Source organism: Rhinopithecus roxellana, chromosome 17 (genome assembly GCF_007565055.1).
Source record: "Rhinopithecus roxellana isolate Shanxi Qingling chromosome 17, ASM756505v1, whole genome shotgun sequence".
Taxonomy (NCBI): domain Eukaryota; kingdom Metazoa; phylum Chordata; class Mammalia; order Primates; family Cercopithecidae; genus Rhinopithecus; species Rhinopithecus roxellana.
In genome coordinates this window covers 105,433,026-105,454,554 of record NC_044565.1, presented here as the reverse complement: position 1 = coordinate 105,454,554, position 21,529 = coordinate 105,433,026, and the positions used below count along the sequence as shown (strand labels likewise).

The window sequence follows — 21,529 nt, the reverse complement described above, 5'->3', positions numbered from 1 at the left end:
TGAGGCAGAAGAATCACTTGAACCTGGGAGGTGGAGGTTGCAATAAGCTGAGATCGTGCCATTGCACCCCAGCCTGGGCAATAAGAGTGAAACTCCGTCTCATATAATAATAATAATAATAATAATAATAATAATAATAATAATAAATAAAAAAACAGTAAAATTCTATTGAAACCATTTTTAAATAAAATAAGTACAGTTTTTTTAAAAATTTGCAATTATTCATGTCTCTTCATCCATTACAAATTTTACAACCAGGCTGGGCAGTGACTCAAACCTGTTATCCCAGCACTTTGGGAAGCCAAGGTAGGACGATCGCTTGAACTCAGGAGTTCAAGACCAGCCTGGGCAACAAAGAGAAACCCAGTCTCTACAAAAAATAAAAATACAAAAACTTAGCCAGGTACAGTGGCACAGGCCTGGAATCTCAGCTACTTGAGAGGCTGAGGTGGGAGGATTGCCTGAGACCAGGAGGTTGAGGCTGCCTTAGGCTGAAACCATGCCACTGTACTCCATCCTGGACCACAGAGCGAGATCCTTCTCAATAAAAATTTTAAAAAACAAAAAGTTTTGAGACAGAATCTTGCTCTATCCCCCAGACTAGAGTGCAGTGGCACAATCTCAGCTCACTGCAACCTCTACCTCCTGGGTTCAAGAGATTCTCATGCCTAAGCCTCCCAAGTAGCTGGGGTTATAGGGGCACACCACCATGCCTGGCTAATTTTTTTTGTATTTTTAGTAGAGATGGGGTTTCACCATGTTGGTCAGGCTGGTCTCAAACTCCTGGCCCCAAGTGATCTGCCAGCCTCAGCCTCCCAAAGCGCTGGGATTACAGGTGTGAGCCACCATGCCTGGACAAAATAAAACATTTTTAAAAAGTAAAGAACTGATAATCATATAACTTTGCAATAGAATTTGTTGCCCATTATTAGAGTCATTCACTTTCACACTTCTTCAAAAGTACTGCTTAAAAAAAAATCCTTAGATCAAAAGGATTCCAGTGACTTCTAAATACACTAGTTACTCTTCTGCTTAAAGGCAGAAAGGGATGACACATTAAAATATTTCAATACAAATTTTTCAATACTATATATATACATACCCACATATATATATACATATATATATATTTTTTAGATGTAGTCTTGCTCTGTCACCCAGGCTGGAGTGCAGTGGCGCAGAGGCGCAATCTTGACTCACTGCAACCTCCGCCTCCCGGGTTCACGCCATTCTCTTGCCTCAGCCTCCCAAGCAGTTGGTCAATACAACATTTTTATTAAATATTTGTGTCGGGGTTGGGCACGGTGGCTCAGGCCTGTAATCCCAGCACTTTGGGAGGCCGAGGTTGGCAGATCACCTAAGGTCAGGAGTTCGAGACTAGCCTGGCCAACATGGCGAAACTCTGTCTCTACTAAAAATATAAAAATTAGCCGAGCATGGTAAGCCGACATGGGATTACCTGTCTGTAATCCCAGCTACTAGGGAGGCTGAGGCCAGAGAATCGTTTGAACCCGGGAGGCGAAAGCTGCAGTGAGCCGAGATCGCGCCACTGCACTCCAGCCTGGGTAACAAAGCAAGACCCCGTCTCAAAAAATACATCTATATATATTTTGAGTCATCTCTTTCACGCGCATCCCACAGGGTTTTATACCCTGAGACAACGCACCTCAGTAAGGTTCTGGATGAGTGAGAGGAGTGCTTTTCGTTTGTAAAGTGAGAGTTGGAATTGTGAAAAGAGAACCTGGAGCCTTTACCACAGGCACGTTCTGAGGCCTGCTTGTTTTATAGGTGTCCACAATGAAGTTGAGGACTTGGAAACTGGTGCCTTTAAAACCATGGTTCTCAAGCCGGGCACGGTGGCTCACGCCTGTAATCCCAGCATTTTGGGAGGCCAGGGCAGGCAGATCACAAGGTCAGGAGATCGAGACCATCCTGGTTAACATGGTGAAACCCTGTCTCTACTGAAAATACAAAAAAAAATCAGCCAGGCATGGTGGCGGGTGCCTGTAGTCCCAGCTACTCGAGAGGCTGAGGCAGGAGAATGGCGTGAACCCGGGAGGCAGAGGTCGCAGTGAGCTGAGATCGCACCACTGCACTCCATCCAGCCTGGGCGACAGAGCAAGACTCTGTCCATAAAAAAAAAAAAAAAAAAAAGGTTCTCAAATTTTTGGGGCTCAGGACCCCTTTGCACTCAACAATTCCTAAGGATCTAAAGGAGCTTTTCCTTTATGTAAATTACATTTATCAATATTTATCATATTATATATTAAAATAGAATTTTTTTTAGATGGGGTCTCACTACGTTGCCCAGGCTAGAGTGCAATGTCACCTGCATGGCTCACTGCAGCCTTGACCTCCCAGGCTCAAGCAATTCTCCCACTTCAGCCTCCTGGGTAGCTGGAACTACAAGAGCACATCACCATGCCTAGCTAATTTTCTTAATTTGTAGAGAAGAGGTCTCATCATATTGCCCAGGCTGGTCTTGAACTCCTGGGTTCAAGTGATCCTCCCACCTGGGCCTCCCAAAATGCTGGGATTACAGGTCTGAGTCACCACACCTAGCCTGTCAAAGGCATTCTTAGACAAAGCTAAAAAAAAAAAAAAAAATTGAGTACATGGTAGTGGAGGATATAAAAACTAACAGTTTGGTGTCACTCAAATGACATGACCTCAGAAGCCCTTCTGGGACACCCCAGGCTGTGTTAGTTCTGTCCCCCACCTGCACTCCCTTCCACAGTGGCACCATCTCACCTTCTCTCATGGATGGCTCTATGGCTACTTGAGGGCAAGGGTCCCATCTTGGTTATGCTTCACAAGTTACTGGGTAATATTAACACATATAACTCGCTTCCTTTCTTAAAGTGTACATCCCAGTTTCTTTCATATAAAATCATAAACTTTTAATATATTACTAAAACAGCTGTTCCTGATTTAATACAGGTTGAGTATCTCTTCTAACATGTTTGGGACTAGAATTATTTCAGAGTTTGAATTTTTTTTTTTTTTTTTTTGGAATATTTTCATGATAGCACTTGGGTATTCCAAATTCGAAATCCAAAATGTTCCAATGAGCATTTCGTTTGAGTATCACGTCAGCACTAAAAAAGTTTCAGATTTTGGCATGTTTGGGGTTTTCAGATTTGGGATGCTCAATATGTAGGACCTATCTCCTGAATCCCACTTTTGATCACCCATTGCCTCCCCAGCCACCAGATTTACTAAGTCGGAGTCAAGGATAGCTAAACTTTCTTTCTCTAGGATAGATACAAAGAAAAAAGCACTTACTACAACCCAGAAGTACCTTGCCATCTCACAATCAGCTCCAAGTAGTGAATCCTGGTATTATCCAAGGTGGAGCTCAGGCATGAATATCGTCATATAAGAGTGGAATAGCCAGGCTCAGCGACTCACACCTGTAATCCCAACACTTTGGGAGGCCAAGGTGGGCAAATCCCTTGAGCTGGGGAGTTCGAGACCAGTTCCGGACAACTGAGCAAAGCCTCATCTCTACAAAAATTCAAAAAAATTAGCTGGGCATAGTGGTGCATGCTTGTAGTCCCAGCTACTTGGAGGGCTGAGGCGGGAGGGTCGCTTGAGCTCGGTAGGTTGAGGCTGCAGTGAGCCAAGATAGCACCACTGCACTTCAGTCTGGGTGACAAAATGAGACTCTGTCCTCAAAAAAAGAAAAAAGAAAGAAAGAGAGAAAGAAAAAGAAAGAAAGAGGGAAGGAAGGCAGGAAAAGAAAAGAGAAAAGAAAGGAAGAAGGAAAGAATAGAAAAGAAAAGAAAGGGAGTGGTATAAATGAGTGTTAAGCATCTCTGAAATTAACACAAATCAGCCAGGTGGGGTGACTCACACCTGTAATCCCAGCACTTCAGGAGGCCAACGTGGGCAAATCACTTGAGGCCAGGAGTTTGAGACCTGCCTGGGCAACATGGCGAAACCCTGTCTCTACTAAAAATAACAAAAATTAGTCAGGCGTGTTGGCACATGTCTGTAACCCCACCTACTCGGGAGGCTGAGGCACAAGAATCACTTGAACCCAAGAGGTAGAGGTTGCAGTGAGCCGAAATTGCACCACTACACTCCAGCCTAAACAGAGCAAGACTCTGTCTCAAATTTAAAAAAACAAACAAACAAACAAAAACACACACAGATAGTCCTTAACTTCTAAATACTTGATTTCCCACACCAACCATAAAAGCCCCTGTTCTACCAAAACTATCATGATCAAATAATAAGTTCTAATAATTGCTTAGTACTTTGGGGAAACAGAACACTCTGTAAGTCAAGGTGGCCCCCAGTGGGATCCAAGCGCATTTAGCATGGGTGGTTAGAAGACAAGAATCAGGCATCACTTCCTGAACCTGGAAGCCACCAAATAACACAGGTACTCTGATTATCCCCATCTTACAGACAAGCAAACTCAGCCTTAGGGAAGGAGCATGCCTGAGGTCCTGCAGCTAGACAGTGGTAAAGTGTAAGTCCAGGCCTGGGCGGCACCACCATTCTAAATCAGGGGTTGGCAAATGTTTCCTATAAAGGGCCAGATAGTAAATGTTTTAGGATTTTCAGGCCATACAGTTTCTACTGCAACTACCCACCTCTGCCAAAGTAGTAGGAAAGCTGCCATAAACAATATGTAAAAGAATGAGTATGGCTGTGTTCCAATAAAACTTTATTTATGGACACTAAAGTTTGAATGTCATGTAATGTTCACAAGTCATAAAATATTCTTCTTTCGATTTTTTTTCAACAGTTACAAAATGTAAAAACCATAACTACTCGTAAGGCTGAGACAGGAAGAGCCTTTAAGCTCGAGTTCAAGACCAGCCTAGGCAGCATATTGAGACCCCCATCTTAAAAAAAAAAAAAAAAAGTAAAATCCTCTTTTTTTCTTTGAGATGGAGCCTTGCTCTGTTGCCCGGGCTAGAGTGCAGTGGCATGATCTTGGCCCACTGCAACTTCCGCCTGGGTTCAAGCAATTCTTGTGCCTCAGTCTCCCTAGTAGCTGGGATTACAGGCATGCACCACCATGCCCAGTTAATTTTTGTATTTTTAGTAGAGACAGGGTTTTGCCATGTTAGCCAGGCTCCTCTCGAACTTCTGACCTCAGGTGATCTGCCCGCCTCAGCCTCCCAAAGTGCTGGGATTTCAGGCGTGAGCCACCACACCCCTCCAAAATCCATTCTTTCTTACTTCAGGGGCTGCACAAAAACCAGGCAGTGGGCCTGAGTTCGTCTGCAGGTTATAGTCTGCCCACCCCAGCTCCAGACTCCCACTGGTCCTGCAACAAAGTGTGTGGGGGATGAGTAGAGACCCCTGTCATACCATGAGGCCAGAGGCTCACTTGGCTGATTACAACAATATCTTTACCCAGAAAAACGGAAACCCTGACACCACAGCCTGGACCAACAGGACCTTTAGCTGCCCGAACCCAGGACTCAAGGAAGTCCTTGACCATCCGGGAGAAACCAAATACCAGTACCAGAGGCTTTGTGAGCTAGCCAAGAAACCCACCCTGCATCTTACTGCAGTCCTAACTGGCCTCACTGGCTCCACCCTTGCAGGACCCTGGAGTCTACACTCCACACGCAGACCAAAGTGATCTTTTAAAATTAAGCCAAATTCTCTCTTCTCCTCAAAACCCACATTCAGATGTAAATCCAAAATCCTTACCAAATGGCAAAAAGAACACAATCAAACCTAAATCCTTTTAGTCGGTGCATCTATAAGGCGCTTCATGAGCTACACGCCCCGCCTTCCCCCCCAATTCCCCACAATTCTCACCTCTCTCGGTTTCCTTCCTGTTGCTCCAATTGACCAAAGACATGTCCGCCTTGGGGAATGGTTTGTGCTTCCTCTTCTCTATGCTTAAAACTCCCTCACCCAGCTATCTTCCCAGGTGCCTCCTGCATCCCTCCAAGACCTAATTCAGGCATCACCTATCACCGAGGCCTTTCCTAATCATGGCATACACTTACACTCTGCACACCCCTTATTCTAACCTATTACTTCCTAACACTTATCACCCTTGGTTTTTCTTGTTGTTGCTGTTTTTCTCTAATCCCATGAAAGATAAATTACATTGTGTTTTTTCTTTTGAGATGGGATCTCACTATGTTGCCCAGGCTGGCTTCAAACTCCTGGACTCAAACAAACTTCCTACCTCAGCCTCCCAAACAGCTGGGACTACAGTGTTACGGACGTATTAGAATAGGTGGTCATTGAAAGCAAGGACTTTGTTTTATTCACTGCTATATCCCTAACACCTAGAACAGTCCTAAATACATAATCGTTGCTCAGTAAATATTTGTTGAATTTAATGAATACATGAATAGGGAGCCATAAAACCAACTTGCAATTGATTTTTAAAAATAGAACCTACAGATCGGGCTTAGTGGTTCATGCCTATAATCCCAACACTTTGGGAGGCCAAGGCAGGAGAATTGCTTGAGGCCAGGAGTTCAAGACCAGAATGGAAACACAGAGAGACCCTGTCTCTACAAAAAAAAAAAATGTAAAAATTAGCCAGGCAGTAGGCCGGGTACAGTGGCTCACATCTGTAATCCCAGCTATTTGGGAGGCCAAGGTAGGTGGATCACGAGGTCAGGAGTTTGAGACCAGCCTAGGCAACATGGTGAAATCCTGTCTCTACTAAAAATACAAAAATTAGCCAGGTCTGGGCATGGTGGTACACGCCTGTAATCCCAGCTACTCGGGAGGCTGAGGCAAAAGAATCGCTTGAACCCAGGAGGCTGAGGTTGCAGTGAGCCAAGATTACACCACTGCACTCCAGCCTGGGCAACTGAGCGAGACTTCATCTCAAAAAAAAAAAAAAAAAAGGAAAAAAAACACTGTGGGTGGTGATGGTTGCACAATCTGGTAAAAATATCCCAAAAACCACTGAATTTTATGGTGTGTGAATTTTATCTCAATAAAGCTATTCTAGGCCAGGCGCAGTGCCTGACACCTGTAATCCCAACACTTTGGGAGACGGAGGTACATGGATCACTCAAGTCCAGGAGTTCAAGACCAGCCAGGGCAACATAGCAAGATCCCATCTCTACAAAAAATACAAAAATTAGCCAGGCATGGTGTTGTGTGCCTGTAGTCCCAGCTACTTGGGAGGCTAAGGTGGGAGGATCGCCAGAGCCAGGGAGGCAGAGATTGCAGTGAGAGGAGATTATACCACTGCACTCCAGCCTGGGTGACAGAGCAAGACCCTGTCCTCGAAAAAAATAAAAATAAAAAACAACTGTTCTATTTTTTAATTATGTTATTTCCAGATGTTTGCTATTAAATGTGCTATTAAATGTGTTATTAATTAATATAGGACCCTATTCATTACTAACTGCATATGATGATGGTTATTATTATTAATAAAGAATAGTTCTGACTTTCATATTTTAGAGGGAAATTTGGCAGTATCTATCAAAAAATGTTTAAAGCACAATCCTTTTAACTCAGCTATTTTCCACTTTGGAATTTAGCCTAAATATATACTCACACCAATTTGCAAGGATATATGGAAAAGATTGTGCTCTGCGCCAATGTTTGCCCTTTTGAAAAATTAGTATCAAACTAAACATTTCTCAGCAGAGTAGGTGGGGGCATGGGAATCAGAGCCCAGGGCGCCACTGACCCACTATGTGAGTCTGGACATATTGGATAAACTACCTAAATCTCAGGCATAAAACTGAGTAACAGCACTACTTCATAGGACTGTAATGAGACTCAGATGACAAAACACATGTCAGTATTCAATGAATATTGACTGTTACAATCTTTACTGTTATCATGAGAAGAGACATTTATTAAATAAATTATGGCCCATCCATTCAATGGAGTCCCATACAAATATTTACAGAATGGGGGAGATTGATAAGAACTAATATGAAAATAGTTTCTTTTCTTTCTCTCTTTTCGAGACAGGGTCTTGCTCTGTCACCCAAGCTGGAGAGCACTGCCGTTATCACGGCTCACTGCAGCCTCAACCTTCCGGACTCAAGTGAGCCCTCCTACCTCAGACTCCTGAGTAGCTGGAATTACAGGAGCACGTCACCACACCTGGCTAAATTTTGTAGAGATGGGATTTTGCCATGTTGCCCAGGCTGGTCTCGAACTCCTGAGCTCAAGTGATCCTCTCGGCTTAGGCGTCCCAAAGTGCTAGGACTACAGGCCTAAGCCTCCGCCCCTGGCATGAAAAGAGTTTCAAAATGTATCATTAAGTAAAAAAGGCCAATTGCTGAACAAGATCATAGAATAATCCCAATTATATATTTAAAAGAGAAAATCTGACTGGGCGCTATGGCTCATGCCTATAATCCTAGCATTTGGGAGGCCGAGGCCGGTGGATCACCTGAGGTCAGGAGTTTGAGACCAGCCTGGCCAACATGGTGAAACTCCGTCTCTACTAAAAATACAACAATTAGCTGGACATGGTGGTGCATGCCTGTAGTCCCAGCTACTCGGGAGGCTGAGGCAGGAGAACTGCTTGAACCCTGGGAGGCAGAGATTGCAGTGAGCCAAGGTCGTGCCACTGCACTCCAGCCTGGCAACAGAGCGAGACTCTGTCTGAATAAATAAATAAATAATAAAAGAGAAAATCTGTATGTGTACATATATGTAATTGTATACACTTGCATGTGTTTGTGTATGTGTGTACATGCACATGTGTATATATGTTAATATGTTAATGGAAAGTTTCTCAAAGAATACCCAGAAACTGGGTGATGGGATTGAAGAGACGGGGCAAGTTAACTTTTCACATTTTAACACTTTTTTTTCAAATGAAGAAAGTTTTAATTTTATAAATATAGCCGGGCGCGGTGGTTCAAGCCTGTAATCCCGGCACTTTGGGAGGCCGAGACGGGCGGATCATGAGGTCAGGAGATCGAGACCATCCTGGCTAACACGGTGAACCCCCGTCTCTACTAAAAATACAAAAAACTAGCCGGGCGAAGTGGCGGGCGCCTGTAGTCCCAGCTATTCCGGAGGCTGAGGCAGGAGAATGGCGTAAACCCGGGAGGCGGAGCTTGCAGTGAGCTGAGATCCAGCCACTGCCCTCCAGCCCAGGCGACAGAGCAAGACTCCGTCTCAAAAAAAAAAAAAAAAAAAAAAATGTTACAAATATAAAAAGAATAATGTTGAAAATAACTTGCTTACCAAAAGGTAGGGGGGAAAAAAGCACTTTGGTTAGAGAAAGGGCACTGACAAAAGAAAGTTTCCACTGAATTCTAAAATTGGCAGCAGCCTGTACACATTAAAAGAAACAGTCTACTGTGAAAGAACAGAATTTAACTCAGGTTCTGGGTTATGTTGAATCCTATCAGAGATCTAGTAATTACTGACTTCTGAAAATATCCACCTTATCTGCACAGTAAAAGCACTAAGACTTTCATCTTCAGTTTCAAATATTACTTTTTATTTTTAAATACTTAAAACCTATTGGATTTATACAGTATTGAACTGAAAGGCGATCGAAATAATATAATTGAAATTTAAATTTCCATCACCTGGTGTTTCACTTTGATCATTTAATTCTTTTTAACTGAGGATTAAAATAACACTACAAGAAATTTTAACATTTTTAAAATCTCCTCAAATTCTCACCACCACAACACAAAGCAATACCAATTAAAGATCAAATTCCAACATGAAGCAACTTTTAGAAAAAAATTTCTAAAGAGCAGATCAAAATTACAGCAAGACTTTGCCTGCTAAAGAGCTTTAAAACTCAAACAAGAACACTTCAGCTCAGACTGACTGAGGGGACAAAGTCTAGGCAAAAGGGACCAAAAAATAAAAGGGGCCACTACTTTATAACTGACCTTTCAGAAGTCACAGCTTCTCAAAAGGCAGCCAGCAAAGAGCATCTTTTTGTTCGTTTGTTTGTTTTGAGACGGAGTCTCGGAGTCTCGCTCTGTCGCCCAGGCTGGAGTGCAGTGGTGCAATCTGGGCTCACTGCAAGCTCCGCCTCCTGGGTTCATGCCATTCTCCCGCCTCAGCCTCCCGAGAAGCTGGGACTACAGGCACCCGCCAAATTTTGTTTTTGTATTTTTAGCAGAGACGGGGTTTCACCGTGTTAGCCAGGATAGTCTCAATCTCCTGACCTCGTGATCCACCCACCTCGGCCTCCCAGAGTGCTGGGATTACAGGCATGAGACACCATGCCCGGCAAATGCTTAGTCATTTTAAAAAACAACTTGTCTATATGTTAAAATGCCAAAAAGTACATTAATCTCATTGGCAGTGTCAGAATAATATTCAGATGTTACTAGAAGGCAAACTGCCTGAAAAATCTAGTTTATCTTAATAATCAGACAAAACATTAAGAACATCACCATTCTAAGATTAATTAGTTACTAGAATTGTTTATCAACGGAGATTGTGAATGTGTTCACTATTATCTTTAACAGCTGAGACAGTCCTCTCGATGTTAGACTGTCTACGATCCTTCTCCCACCAACATGCTGGAGATCCCTCTTCCAGAGTCTCCTCCCCACAATATCCCCAAATGGGAAGCAGATCCTGTAGAAAAAGAACTGGGGCCGGGCGCGGTGGCTCAAGCCTGTAATCCCAGCACTTTGGGAGGCCGAGACGGGCGGATCACGAGGTCAGGAGATCGAGACCATCCTGCCTAACATGGTGAAACCCCATCTCTACTAAAAAATACAAAAAACTAGCCGGGCGAAGTGGCGGGCGCCTGTAGTCCCAGCTTACTCGGGAGGCTGAGGCAGGAGAATGGCGTAAACCCGGGAGGCGGAGCTTGCAGTGAGCTGAGATCTGGCCACTACACTCCAGCCTGGGCGACAGAGCGAGACTCCGTCTCAAAAAAAAAAAAAAAAAAAAAAAAAAAAAAGAACTGGATTCAGGCTTATTGTGTGTGAGTCAATGTAGTCAAGCGAGAGGGACCCCAATGCCTAAAGGCCCTAGCACAGCTTCACACAATAAATATCTCACACACTCTCCTAGTCCTGGTAGGCGAGCTGTCATTAATGACAGTAACACCCACATAATTCACCTGAATCCAGTCACTTCTCACTGTCTCCACTGCTATTCCCTTAGATCAAGGTCCACATGCTCTCAGCTGCCAGGTCTCTCCACATCTACTGTTGACCCTCCCTTCATTCTCTACCCAGTGGTGTTTTTAAAACACGTATCATAGTTTTCCTCTGCTTAAAACCTTCCAAAGGCCTCCCTGTCAAACTTGGAAGAAAATCCAAACTCCTTCCCATGGCACATAGGCCCGGCCTGACAGGCCCCATTGCCTTCCAACTTCATCTACCCTTAGAAGAAATGGCCGGGCGCGGTGGCTCAAGCCTGTAATCCCAGCACTTTGGGAGGCTGAGATGGGCGGATCACGAGGTCAGGAGATCGAGACCATCCTGGCTAACACGATGAAACTCCGTCTCTACTGAAAAAAAAAAATACAAAAATCTAGCCGGGCGAGGTGGCGGACGCCTGTAGTCCCAGCTACTCGGGAGGCTGAGGCAGGAGAATGGCGTAAACCCGGGTGGAGCTTGCAGTGAGCTGAGATCCGGCCACTGCACTCCAGCCTGGGCGACAGAGTGAGACTCCGTCTCAAAAAAAAAAAAAAAAAAAAAGAAGAAGAAACTATAGCCCACATGGGCCTTCCTTCTGTCCAGTAGACAAGTCCAGTCCATTTCCATCTCAGTGGCATCTTTGCATTAGCTGCTCCCTCTGCCCAGAACACTCCCTTCCCTCTTCCCAAGGCTGCCTCTTTCTTACACTCAGGACTCAACTCACATCACCTTTCACAATCTGAAATTCTTCTTATTTGCTTACTGTGCTGTCTGCTACTATCACCACTAACTGCCCAGCTCCATGACAGCAGGAACCCTTTGTAGGAACCTCTGTGTCCATAGTGTCTGGCACAGCACCTGGCATGATCACAGGAGCTCAAGAGTTGATGAATGGTTAGAATTCACAATTATTGGTCGGGCACGGTGGCTCACTCCTGTAATCCCAGCACTTCTGGGAGGCCAAGGCAGGTGGATCACGAGGTCAGGAGTTTGAGACTGGCCTGGCCAATATGGTGAAACCCCATCTCTACTAAAAACACAAAAATTAGCCAGGTGTGGTGGTGGATGCCTGTAATCCCAGCTAGTTGGGAGGCTGAGGCAGGAGAATCACTTGAACCCAGGAGGCAAAGGTTGCAGTGAGCTGAGATTGTGCCACTGCACTCCAGCCTGGGTGCAGGCTTTTGTTTTTGACAGAGTCTTGCTCTGTCGCCCAGGTTGGAGTGCAATGGTGTGATCTCTGCTCACTGCAAGCTCCACTTCCCAGGTTCACACCATTCTCCTGCCTCAGCCTCCCGAGTAGATAGGACTACAGGCGCCCGCCACCACGCCTGGCTAATTTTTTATATTTTTTATAGAGACGGAGTTTCACCGTGTTAGCCAGGATGGTCTCGATCTCCTGACCTCATGATCCACCCGCCTCAGCCTCCCAAAGTGCTGGGATTACAGGCATGTGCCACCGTGCCTGGCCCACAATTTTTTTTTAATCATTATGCATTTTTTCTCAACAAATAGATAGTAAAAGTGCAGCTACTATGTTTTAGGCAGTTGTAGTTTTCTTTTAATGGGGTCCTAAATTAGAAAACGAAGTATTTGCAACTCATATCATAAAAAGAGCTAATTTCTTTCTTTTTTTTTTTTTTTTTTGAGATGGAGTCTTGCTCTGTCACTCAGGCTGGAGTGCAGTGGCATTAGCTGACCTCACTGCAACATTAATTTTTTTTTATCTTTAAACTAAGAAAGTCATTGACATAATGAGAAAAAGGTACAAATATCTTATTTTTAAAAGCAAGATAAATGATTCCTCAATATATGTAAAGATACAAAATCTTGCTCAAAATAAAACAAATTAAAACTACTGGATACCATTTTTCAGTTTTCAGCACAGTAAAGATCAAATACTTTGTAAGAGTATGCAGAAACATGCTCTCTCCTATATTGCTGGTGGGAGTATAAATTGATACAGTACAATCTTTTTGGAGAGTAGTTTAGAATTATCTATGAAAATTACAAGTGCATATCTCCTTTGACCCAATGATTTAACTTTCTGGAATGTATCCTATGGATATACCTGCATAAAAGAAATAAAATATATATGAACAGAATAATCACTGTAACATTTCCTACAGACAAGAAATGACATAAATGCATAGTGACTATGGGCCATCTCTAAAGCAGAATATTATGAAGCTGCAGAATCAGGGAGCTCTTTATAGACTCACATGGAATGATCTCCATGACACATTGTTAGTTAAAAAGCAAGTTTCAGGACAGTGTGTATTACACTGGATTTCTGGCTTTTGTAAATATATATAATGTGCTTACATATGTATAAAATGTCTCTGAAATGACAAACCAAAAACTAGTAACTTTGGTTACATCTAGGGAAAAGAACTGAATGGCTGGGAAAATGGAGAAACGCTTAGCTTTGTAGCTTTTAGATTTTGAACCATTCTTTATTTATTTATTTATTTATTTATTTATTTATTTTTGAGACGGAGTCTCGCTCTGCCCCCAGGCTGGAGTGCAGTGGCGCCGTCTCGGCTCACTGCAAACTCCGCCTCCCGGGTTCACGCCATTCTCCTGCCTCAGCCTCCCGAGTAGCTGGGACTACAGGCACCTGCCACTACGCCCGGCTAATTTTTTTGTATTTTTAGTAGAGATGGGGTTTCACTGTGTTAGCCAGGATGGTCTCGATCTCCTGACCTCGTGATCCGCCCACCTCGGCCTTCCAAAGTGCTGGGATTACAGGCTTGAGCCACCGCGCCCGGCCTGAACCATTCTTATATGATTATTAATGATCTAAACAAATCAATTTAAAAGGATTATCCTCATACATAAAAAGTTATAAATTATTGATTTGGAAGACCTAAGATTTCTTCCAAACTTCAGATTGTGCACTGTGCCAAAATTTCAGAGGTTCATAAAAGTAAACCATATTCTTATCTTTATTCCTTTTGTACCATTAAGTACTCGATAAATAATTGTTCCTTGATTTTTTTATTGTTGTTTTGTTTTGAGACAGGGTCTCCCTGCTGCCTAGGCTGGAGTGCAGTTGTGCAATCATAGTTCACTGCAGCCTTCAACTCCTGGGCTCAGGTGATCCTCCCACCTCAGTCTCTGGAGTAGCTGGGACTATAGGCTGTTTCCTGATAGACCTTTTTCTTTTCTTTTTTTTTTTTGAGACTGAGTCTCACTTTATCACCCAGGCTGGAGTGCAGTGGCACGATCTCAGCTCGCTGCAACCTCTCCCTCCCTGATACAAGTGATTCTCCTCCCTCAGTCTCCCGAGTAGCTGCAATTACAGGCACCCACCACCACACTCGGCTAATTTTTGTATTTTTAGTAGAGACGGGGTTTCACCATGTTGGCCAGGCTGGTCTTGAACTCCTGACCTCAGGTGATCCACCTGCCAAGCTCAGCCTCCCAAAGAGCTGGAATTATACAGGTGAGTCGCTGAGCTCGGCCTGATAGACCTTTTTCTTACTCTAGCACAGGATTCTGTCTGCTTCAACTGAGAGTTCTGGCAACTAAAGCCCACTGCTTGACCCCAAACAGCCTTTTTTTTTTTTTTTTTTGAGACAGAGTCTCTCTGTCACCCAGACTGGAGTGCAATGGTGCCATCTTGGCTTACTGCAACCTCCCCCTCCCAGGTTCAAGTGATTCTCCCACCTCAGCCTCCCAAGTAGCTGGGATTACAGGCACCCACCATCATGCCCAGCTAATTTTTGTAGAGACGGGGTTTCACCACGTTGGCCAGGTTGGCCTTGAACTCCTGACCTCAGGTGATCCACCTGCCTCGGCCTCCCAAAATGCTGGGATTACAGGCGTGAGCCACCATGCCCGGCCCCAAACAGTATTCTATTCTATTCTATTCTATTTTCTATTCTATTATTTTCTATTCTATTATTTTCTATTCTATTATTTTCTATTATTTTCTATTCTATTATTTTCTATTCTATTATTTTCTATTCTATTATTTTCTATTCTATAATTTTCTATTCTATAATTTTCTATTCTCTATTCTATTCTCTATTCTATTCTATTCTATTCTATTCTATTCTATTCTATTCTATTCTATTCTATTCTATTCTATTCTATTTCATTTTATTTTATTTTTGAGATGGAGTTTTGCTCTTTTTGCCCAGGCTGGAGTGCAATGGTGCGATCTCAGCTCACCACAATCTCCGCCTCCCTAGTTCCAGCAATTCTGCTGCAGCCTCCTGGATAGCTGGGATTACAGGCATGCACCACCACCCCAGCTAATTTTGTATTTTTAGTAGACATGGGGTTTCTCCATGTTGGTCAGGCTGGTCTTGAACTCCCGACCTCAGGTGATCCACCTGCCTCGGCCTCCCAAAGTGCTGGGATTACAGGCGTGAGCCACCGCACCCAGCTTTAAACGACACAATAGAAGATATAGTTCTAGAAAGTTATGTTTTGAAATGTTATATACACAATAGACACTTATGGTTCCTGAATAGCAATTTTTTTTTTTTTTTTTTTTTTTTTGAGACGGAGTCTCGCTCTGTCGCCCAGGCTGGAGTGCGGTGACCGGATCTCAGCTCACTGCAAGCTCCGCCTCCCAGGTTCACGCCATTCTCCTGCCTCCGCCTCCCAAGTAGCTGGGACTACAGGCGCCCACCTCGTCGCCCGGCTAGTTTTTTGTATTCTTTAGTAGAGACGGGGTTTCACCGTATTAGCCAGGATGGTCTCGATCTCCTGACCTTGTGATCCACCCGTCTCGGCCTCCCAAAGTGCTGGGATTACAGGCTTGAGCCACCGCGCCCGGCCTGAATAGCAATTTTTGTGGTAGTGGAGAAATGGAGGAGAAATGACAACTCTGGCAAGTACTAAGAATTATTTCCTAGTATTTCAGCTGGGCACAGTGGCTCACACCTGTAATCCCAACATTTCGGGAGACCAAGGCGGTAGGATTGCTTGAAGCCAGGAATTCAAGACAGGTCTGGGCAATACAGTAAAACCCCATCTCGAACTCCTGACCTTGTGATCCGCCCACCTCGGCCTCCCAAAGTGCTGGGACTACAGGCATGAGCCACCGCGCATGGCCTGTAAGACCCCATCTCTACAAAAAATGTTCTTAATTCACGGGGCATGGTGGCTCATGCCTGTGGTCCCAGCTACTCTGGAGGCTGAGGTGGGAGAATCACCTGAGTCCAGGAGTTCTAGGCTGCAGTGGGCTATGATCGCACCACTGCACTCCGGCCTGGGTGACAGAGTTAGATCTCTTCTCAATCAATCAACAAAAATATAAAATAAAAGATGTTTTAATGAGAAACAGTACAAGAGAATTTACCTGCCTTCTAGGGCTTTTTATCTAATCTAGCTTAAGAGCTAGGACATGTTTATATGAAAATATAACCACCATGCTAAGAAGGATATCATAGATGCCAAACAAATAGTACAAATAAGCAATTCCTTAAGGAGTTCAGGAGGAAACATCACATCTACTAGGGCAATCAGTAAACGCTTCAAGAGAGGAATAGAATCTGAACTGGGCTTGATGAATAATCCAATTTCAGCAGTTAGGCATTGCACAGTAAGGGACATTTGCGTGGCTCAGGAACAAGTAAGCAGGCCAGGCTGGACAAATGAAGACTGCAAGAGGCAGGGGATACTCTTAACTCCTGGGAAGTCCACTTCATCAGTCCCTGATGCCTGTGTCCTTCCAATGCCCTGGATTAACTTTGACTCTTCCTGGTATTTTCCCGAGTTGTTGTTTCTCCATTTCTCCACCACCACAAAGCCATCCAAGCTCTCATCCCCTCACTCTGAGAAGATTTCCAACTCATCTTGTTGTGTACAATCTTCCCTGTCTTCAAATCATGGAACACATGCCCCTCATGCACTACTTTATATGCATAATCCATTTACCCCAAACACAAAACTGGCCAAGGGCTAGCCACTGCCTGTAAAATAAAATTATTCTCCCTGGAATTCAAGGCCTTCTATCATCTGCTCTCTATCCACCTCTCACTCCATCACTGGACTCAAGCTTCCACAAACATCACATACAAGTTTCATGCCCATGATGTTCCTTTTATCCTAAAAAAAACTCTTTCTTTTGTTCCCAGGCAGGGCGCACATGGTTGTGCAGGTTGCATTAACTAGAATTTATATAAATGACACTCCCTGGCCAGGTGTGGTGGCTCACACCTGTAATCCTAGCACTTTGGAAGGCCGACGCGGGCAGATCACCTGAGGTCAGGAGTTCAAGACCAGCCTGACCAACATGTTTGAGAAAGCCCATCTCTACTAAAAATGCAAAAAATAAAATAAAATAAAATAAATGACACTCCCTGCTAGTTTGGGCAGTGCACAACCTCTGCAACCTTCCAACCATGGTTTGTTTCCATCATCCACCACCTTGAAGGCCTTCTCCAAACAACTGAACTCTCAGAAATCAATTGTGCCTCTGATTCCTACATCACCAACTTGACACCAGCTTTTCTTTACAACAGAAAGTTACAATATTTGGAACACCAGCAGTACCTTGAACATAGCAGATACTCAAAAGATGTTTGCAAACTATGATGGAGTAAGTCAAGAACGGCAGGTTGTCATCAAACTGTAAAGAGCCTTGAAGGCCAAGAAAGGAGTTTTGGCTTTATTTGGCAGATGTGAAATATAGTCAAATAATGAGAATGATGTTTTGGAAAGACTAATTTCAGCAACCACAAGCAAGCAGGGTTTTAGTGACTATACTTACAAGTGACAGCTTAAGGGCCCTCTCTGTTGAAGGGCAGAGGGAGCTTCCTCTGTAATAAGCAGCATCCTCATTCAGCCATTCTGCAGTTTATCTGTTTGGGATTGCAGATATTGGTTTTCATATACCTACACTCAGAGAGTGAAGCTAAAACTGGGCCATTAAGCCAAGAAAAACATGCTTTTGCTTGAAATATCTAAGTATCCAGGAAACAGCTCTGACTTGAATAATTATACACATACATAAAATACATATACACAAATAAGCATTACTTTTCTTTTCTCCCTTCACTTATTTTGCAGTCTCCCTCTTTTCCATCTCTGTGTCTTCCCTTTTTTGTTTCTTGTGTTTCTCGCCCTAAAATTACTATCCATTTCTCTCATTTCTTTACAAATGCTTTACATTAATGATCTCCATATGGCCCTTTCCCTCTCCTAAAACACCCTCCCTCCCCCTAAGATTATATTTGAGGTATTTTACTGGTTTTGCTCATATACCGGTTCAGTCAACTCCCTCATTATCTGTACTAATAATAATTCAATTCTGTTTCCTTTGCCAATGTAGCTCAAACCTTCACTAACCTTAGAATTCTACAGTTACTAGAGAAAAAAAATTTCAAGACCATTTTCCCAACGCCCTCCTTAAAAAAAAAAAAAGGCATTTATTTAGGTAAATAAATTAATTTCATTGTATTGTTGGAGTACCAAATAAGTAATTCTTATCTGTAAATTCAAAATCGTTAGAACCTAATTCACTAAACAAAATGAGTTTCCTAATGAATTTCCTTTCAAAGCATGTATCTTGGATTTCAAGTCAAGAAGAAATAATAGACTCTGTGGTACTAGACAATTTTATTTACTTCTTAGATTTGTATAAAAATCCTTACTCCCTACAGGAAAAATATCATGTAGAAGTAATCCACTGCAATAGCAAGACCGCCATTCCGAACATGTACCTGCCCATCAGGAAAAGATGACAGAGCACAACCTTAAATTTAAAAAGAGAATAGAAGGAGGATCTTAAGACAGTGTCAAACAGATCAACTATAATATGCAGTTTGGGTTTTGTGCCCCAAAAGACTGTCTTCTTTGAAAGTCCACCCTTAGTCTGCTTATTCCTCCCACCAAATATGCTCACTTGTACTAAAAACAGGAGAGTGCTATCACCATTGAAAGGTAAGACAGTCTAAGAAAAGACTGTAATATTTTCCCATTCATCCTAGTAAAGTGAAAAAAAAAAAAAATTACCCAAATACTGTTTTCTGGATTTAGGACACTTCAGAGTTTTCTCTGCTCTCAAGGTAATGGTTTTTTCCCTTCCTATACTACAGACCCTCTGAAAGTCGCAGTGTGAATCTTTGAAACCAAACGGTGGACAAGAGCTTTGCTAACTCCATACTTTGTAGGAAAAGGGGGGAGAAAAGAACACAGACATTCATTATTGAGGGTCTATCGGTAAATTAACCTCCTTTATAATATAACAATTCCATTACAGCACATACTATGCCGGGGGCAGAGTGTATAGAATGTGTGGAGAGTGCACATTTCACCATAACAAGAATTCATCTTTCCAAACACTACCAAAAATTGGCAAATAATTCAAACTGCGCTTAGTTCAAGGCTTAATTGTTGAACCCTAACAATAAAAGTTCAGAAAAATCTAATTAGCAGGTTGCTCTCTGCTCAAAAGTAAACTACAAAGAGAGGACGTTTGTCTATCTCTACACGCCCCTCCCCACGCCTGGGGATTTCGCCCTCAAGAGGTGCGTCTAGTGTAAGGACCAGACCCCGCTGGTGCCCCGGACAACGCGGTGGGAGTGGGGACCGACCCGTCCCGTAGTCGGCCGCGCCTGGGGCCTCGCTGGGTCGCGCACCCCGCTGGCTCGGTCGTCCGGAAGCGGACAGAACGGAGACGGGACTGACGGACCGGACGGACAGACGCGACAGGACGGACGGGACGGGCAGAGAAGCAGTGCGTCCTACCCGGAGGGCTCCCTCCCAGGGCCGGCGGAGTACCTGCTCCGGTCATCCAGGCTGCGGTTGTCGGCTGCTGCGTTGCGCCAGTCGGGCAACGTGCTGGCGCACAGCACCACCATGGACACGATCACGAACACCACCGACACGCTGGCCAGGATCTGAGCGGCCAGCGACGACGTGGGCTCCTCGAAGGTCCGCCGCATGCGCTCCAGCCAGCGCCTGGAGGGAGCCGCCTCGGCCCCGCCGGGGCGCGCCTCGTCGCGGCCCAGCACGCCCGGCTCGTCCGCTGAGTAGAAGGTGTAGGTGTCGGACATACGGTCGTCGAGGCGGCGCTGGCAGCAGTACTCGAGGTGCGCGCCCTCTAGACCCCAGTAGATCATCTCGTTGTAGAAGGAGAGCTCGCACATCCGTGGCGCGAACCGCAACTTGCCGTGGCCGCGCACGTAGAGCAGGATGAAGCCGAAGGCCTCCGAGTGCCGGTCGAAGAAGTATTCGTTGCGCTCGCGGTCGTAGTCGTCGCACACCTCGAGCACGTCGCGCTCGGAGCGGCAGCCGTGCAGCCGGCTCACGCGGCGCAGCGGAAAGTCCTTCAGCAGCTCCCGGGACAGCGAGTACCGGGCGCCGCCCACGTTCAGCACCACCGAGGCCGCCCCGCTGCGCCCGAAGGTCATGGCTGGCCGCCCGGGGGACCTTCGGCCCGAGGGCCCCGCTGCAGCTCCCCCCCACAGCCGCCACGCGGGACCTGCCTGTCCGTGGCCGACGGGGGAGCCCGCCGTCGGGGCCCGCGCTCCCTCGGGGCTCCGCTTCTGCCTTCCGCTGGCCCGGGGATCCCTGGGCTCGAGTCTCTCTGGCAGCGCAGGCGGCGCTGCTAGCGGCGCGCCCTCCGCCCCACGGTACCTGCGGGTGGCCGGGGAGTCCCCGCCGGCGCCAGCGCTGCGCCCCACCGGCTGGAAAAGCGGCTGTGTCCGCGCCGCCGCCCCTCGCGCCCGAGGGCTGCCCACTCCGAGGCCGCGGTGCCCTCTCCCAGGCCGCGGCGCCGACCCCCTGAGGGGTGCGGGCGCCGAATGGAGGCGCCGCGGCGGGATAGCTCCCCGTCTCCCGCGCTCCCTGAGGCCGCGGATCCGGCGGCCGCCCCGCCGCCGTCCAGAGGCAAGAGGCAAAGTGAACGGGTTCGGAGGCGGCGAGGAGCCGGCTCGCGGCGGCGGGGGCGGGGCCTCTGTGCAGTCCTCCTCCTCGCCCGCCGGCTCCGCGCGCGCGGCTCACCTCCCTCCGCGCCGCCCTCCGCTTCCCGCCCGCGCCCGCACCCGCACCTCCCCGGCTCGCTCGGGCTGGGATTCCCGGGCGCCCCGCCCTGGACCTCGGGCTCCCGGCCTCGTGACGCCGTCCTCCCCCTCCGCTCCCGCCCGTAGTGGCGGGGAGGGGTCCGCAGGGCGGGGGAGCGGGGAGCCCAGCGGCCGGGATGCCTGCTCCCGCGTCCCGCCCCGGGCCATCGGGATGACTTGGGCAGTCCCTAAGGGCCCTTTTAACAGCCCTGGTTCAAAGCCCAGTGTGGACTCGGGTGCGGGGACAGACGGCGTTTGGAGAGCTTTTTCCAGAAACTGTCCGGAGCCCAGCTCGCGTTCTGAGATCGCCCCTAAGGATTTCTCAGGGAAGGCATCCCAGCCACGGCTTTTCCTGCCGACTTTGCTCTTCCTCCCGCCGCGCGGGGCGACCCACGTACCGCGTGCTCCGAGGGCGGTTACACGCCCCAGCCCCCAGCCTTGGTGCCGCCTGCCAGCCCG

At 46.0% G+C, this 21,529-nt stretch overlaps 1 protein-coding gene across 1 annotated transcript in view; it reads right to left on the bottom strand.

Moving 5' to 3' along the window:
• Nucleotides 1-20,905, bottom strand: part of KCNG3 (potassium voltage-gated channel modifier subfamily G member 3) — a 62,922-nt gene extending 42,017 nt beyond the window's left edge. The window contains exon 1 of the mRNA XM_030921244.1: nt 19,788-20,905. Coding sequence (XP_030777104.1) covers nt 19,788-20,419 — 632 coding nt within the window. The 5' untranslated portion in view covers nt 20,420-20,905. The remainder of the gene's footprint in view (nt 1-19,787) is intronic.
• Between the last annotated feature and the right edge of the window lie 624 nt (nt 20,906-21,529).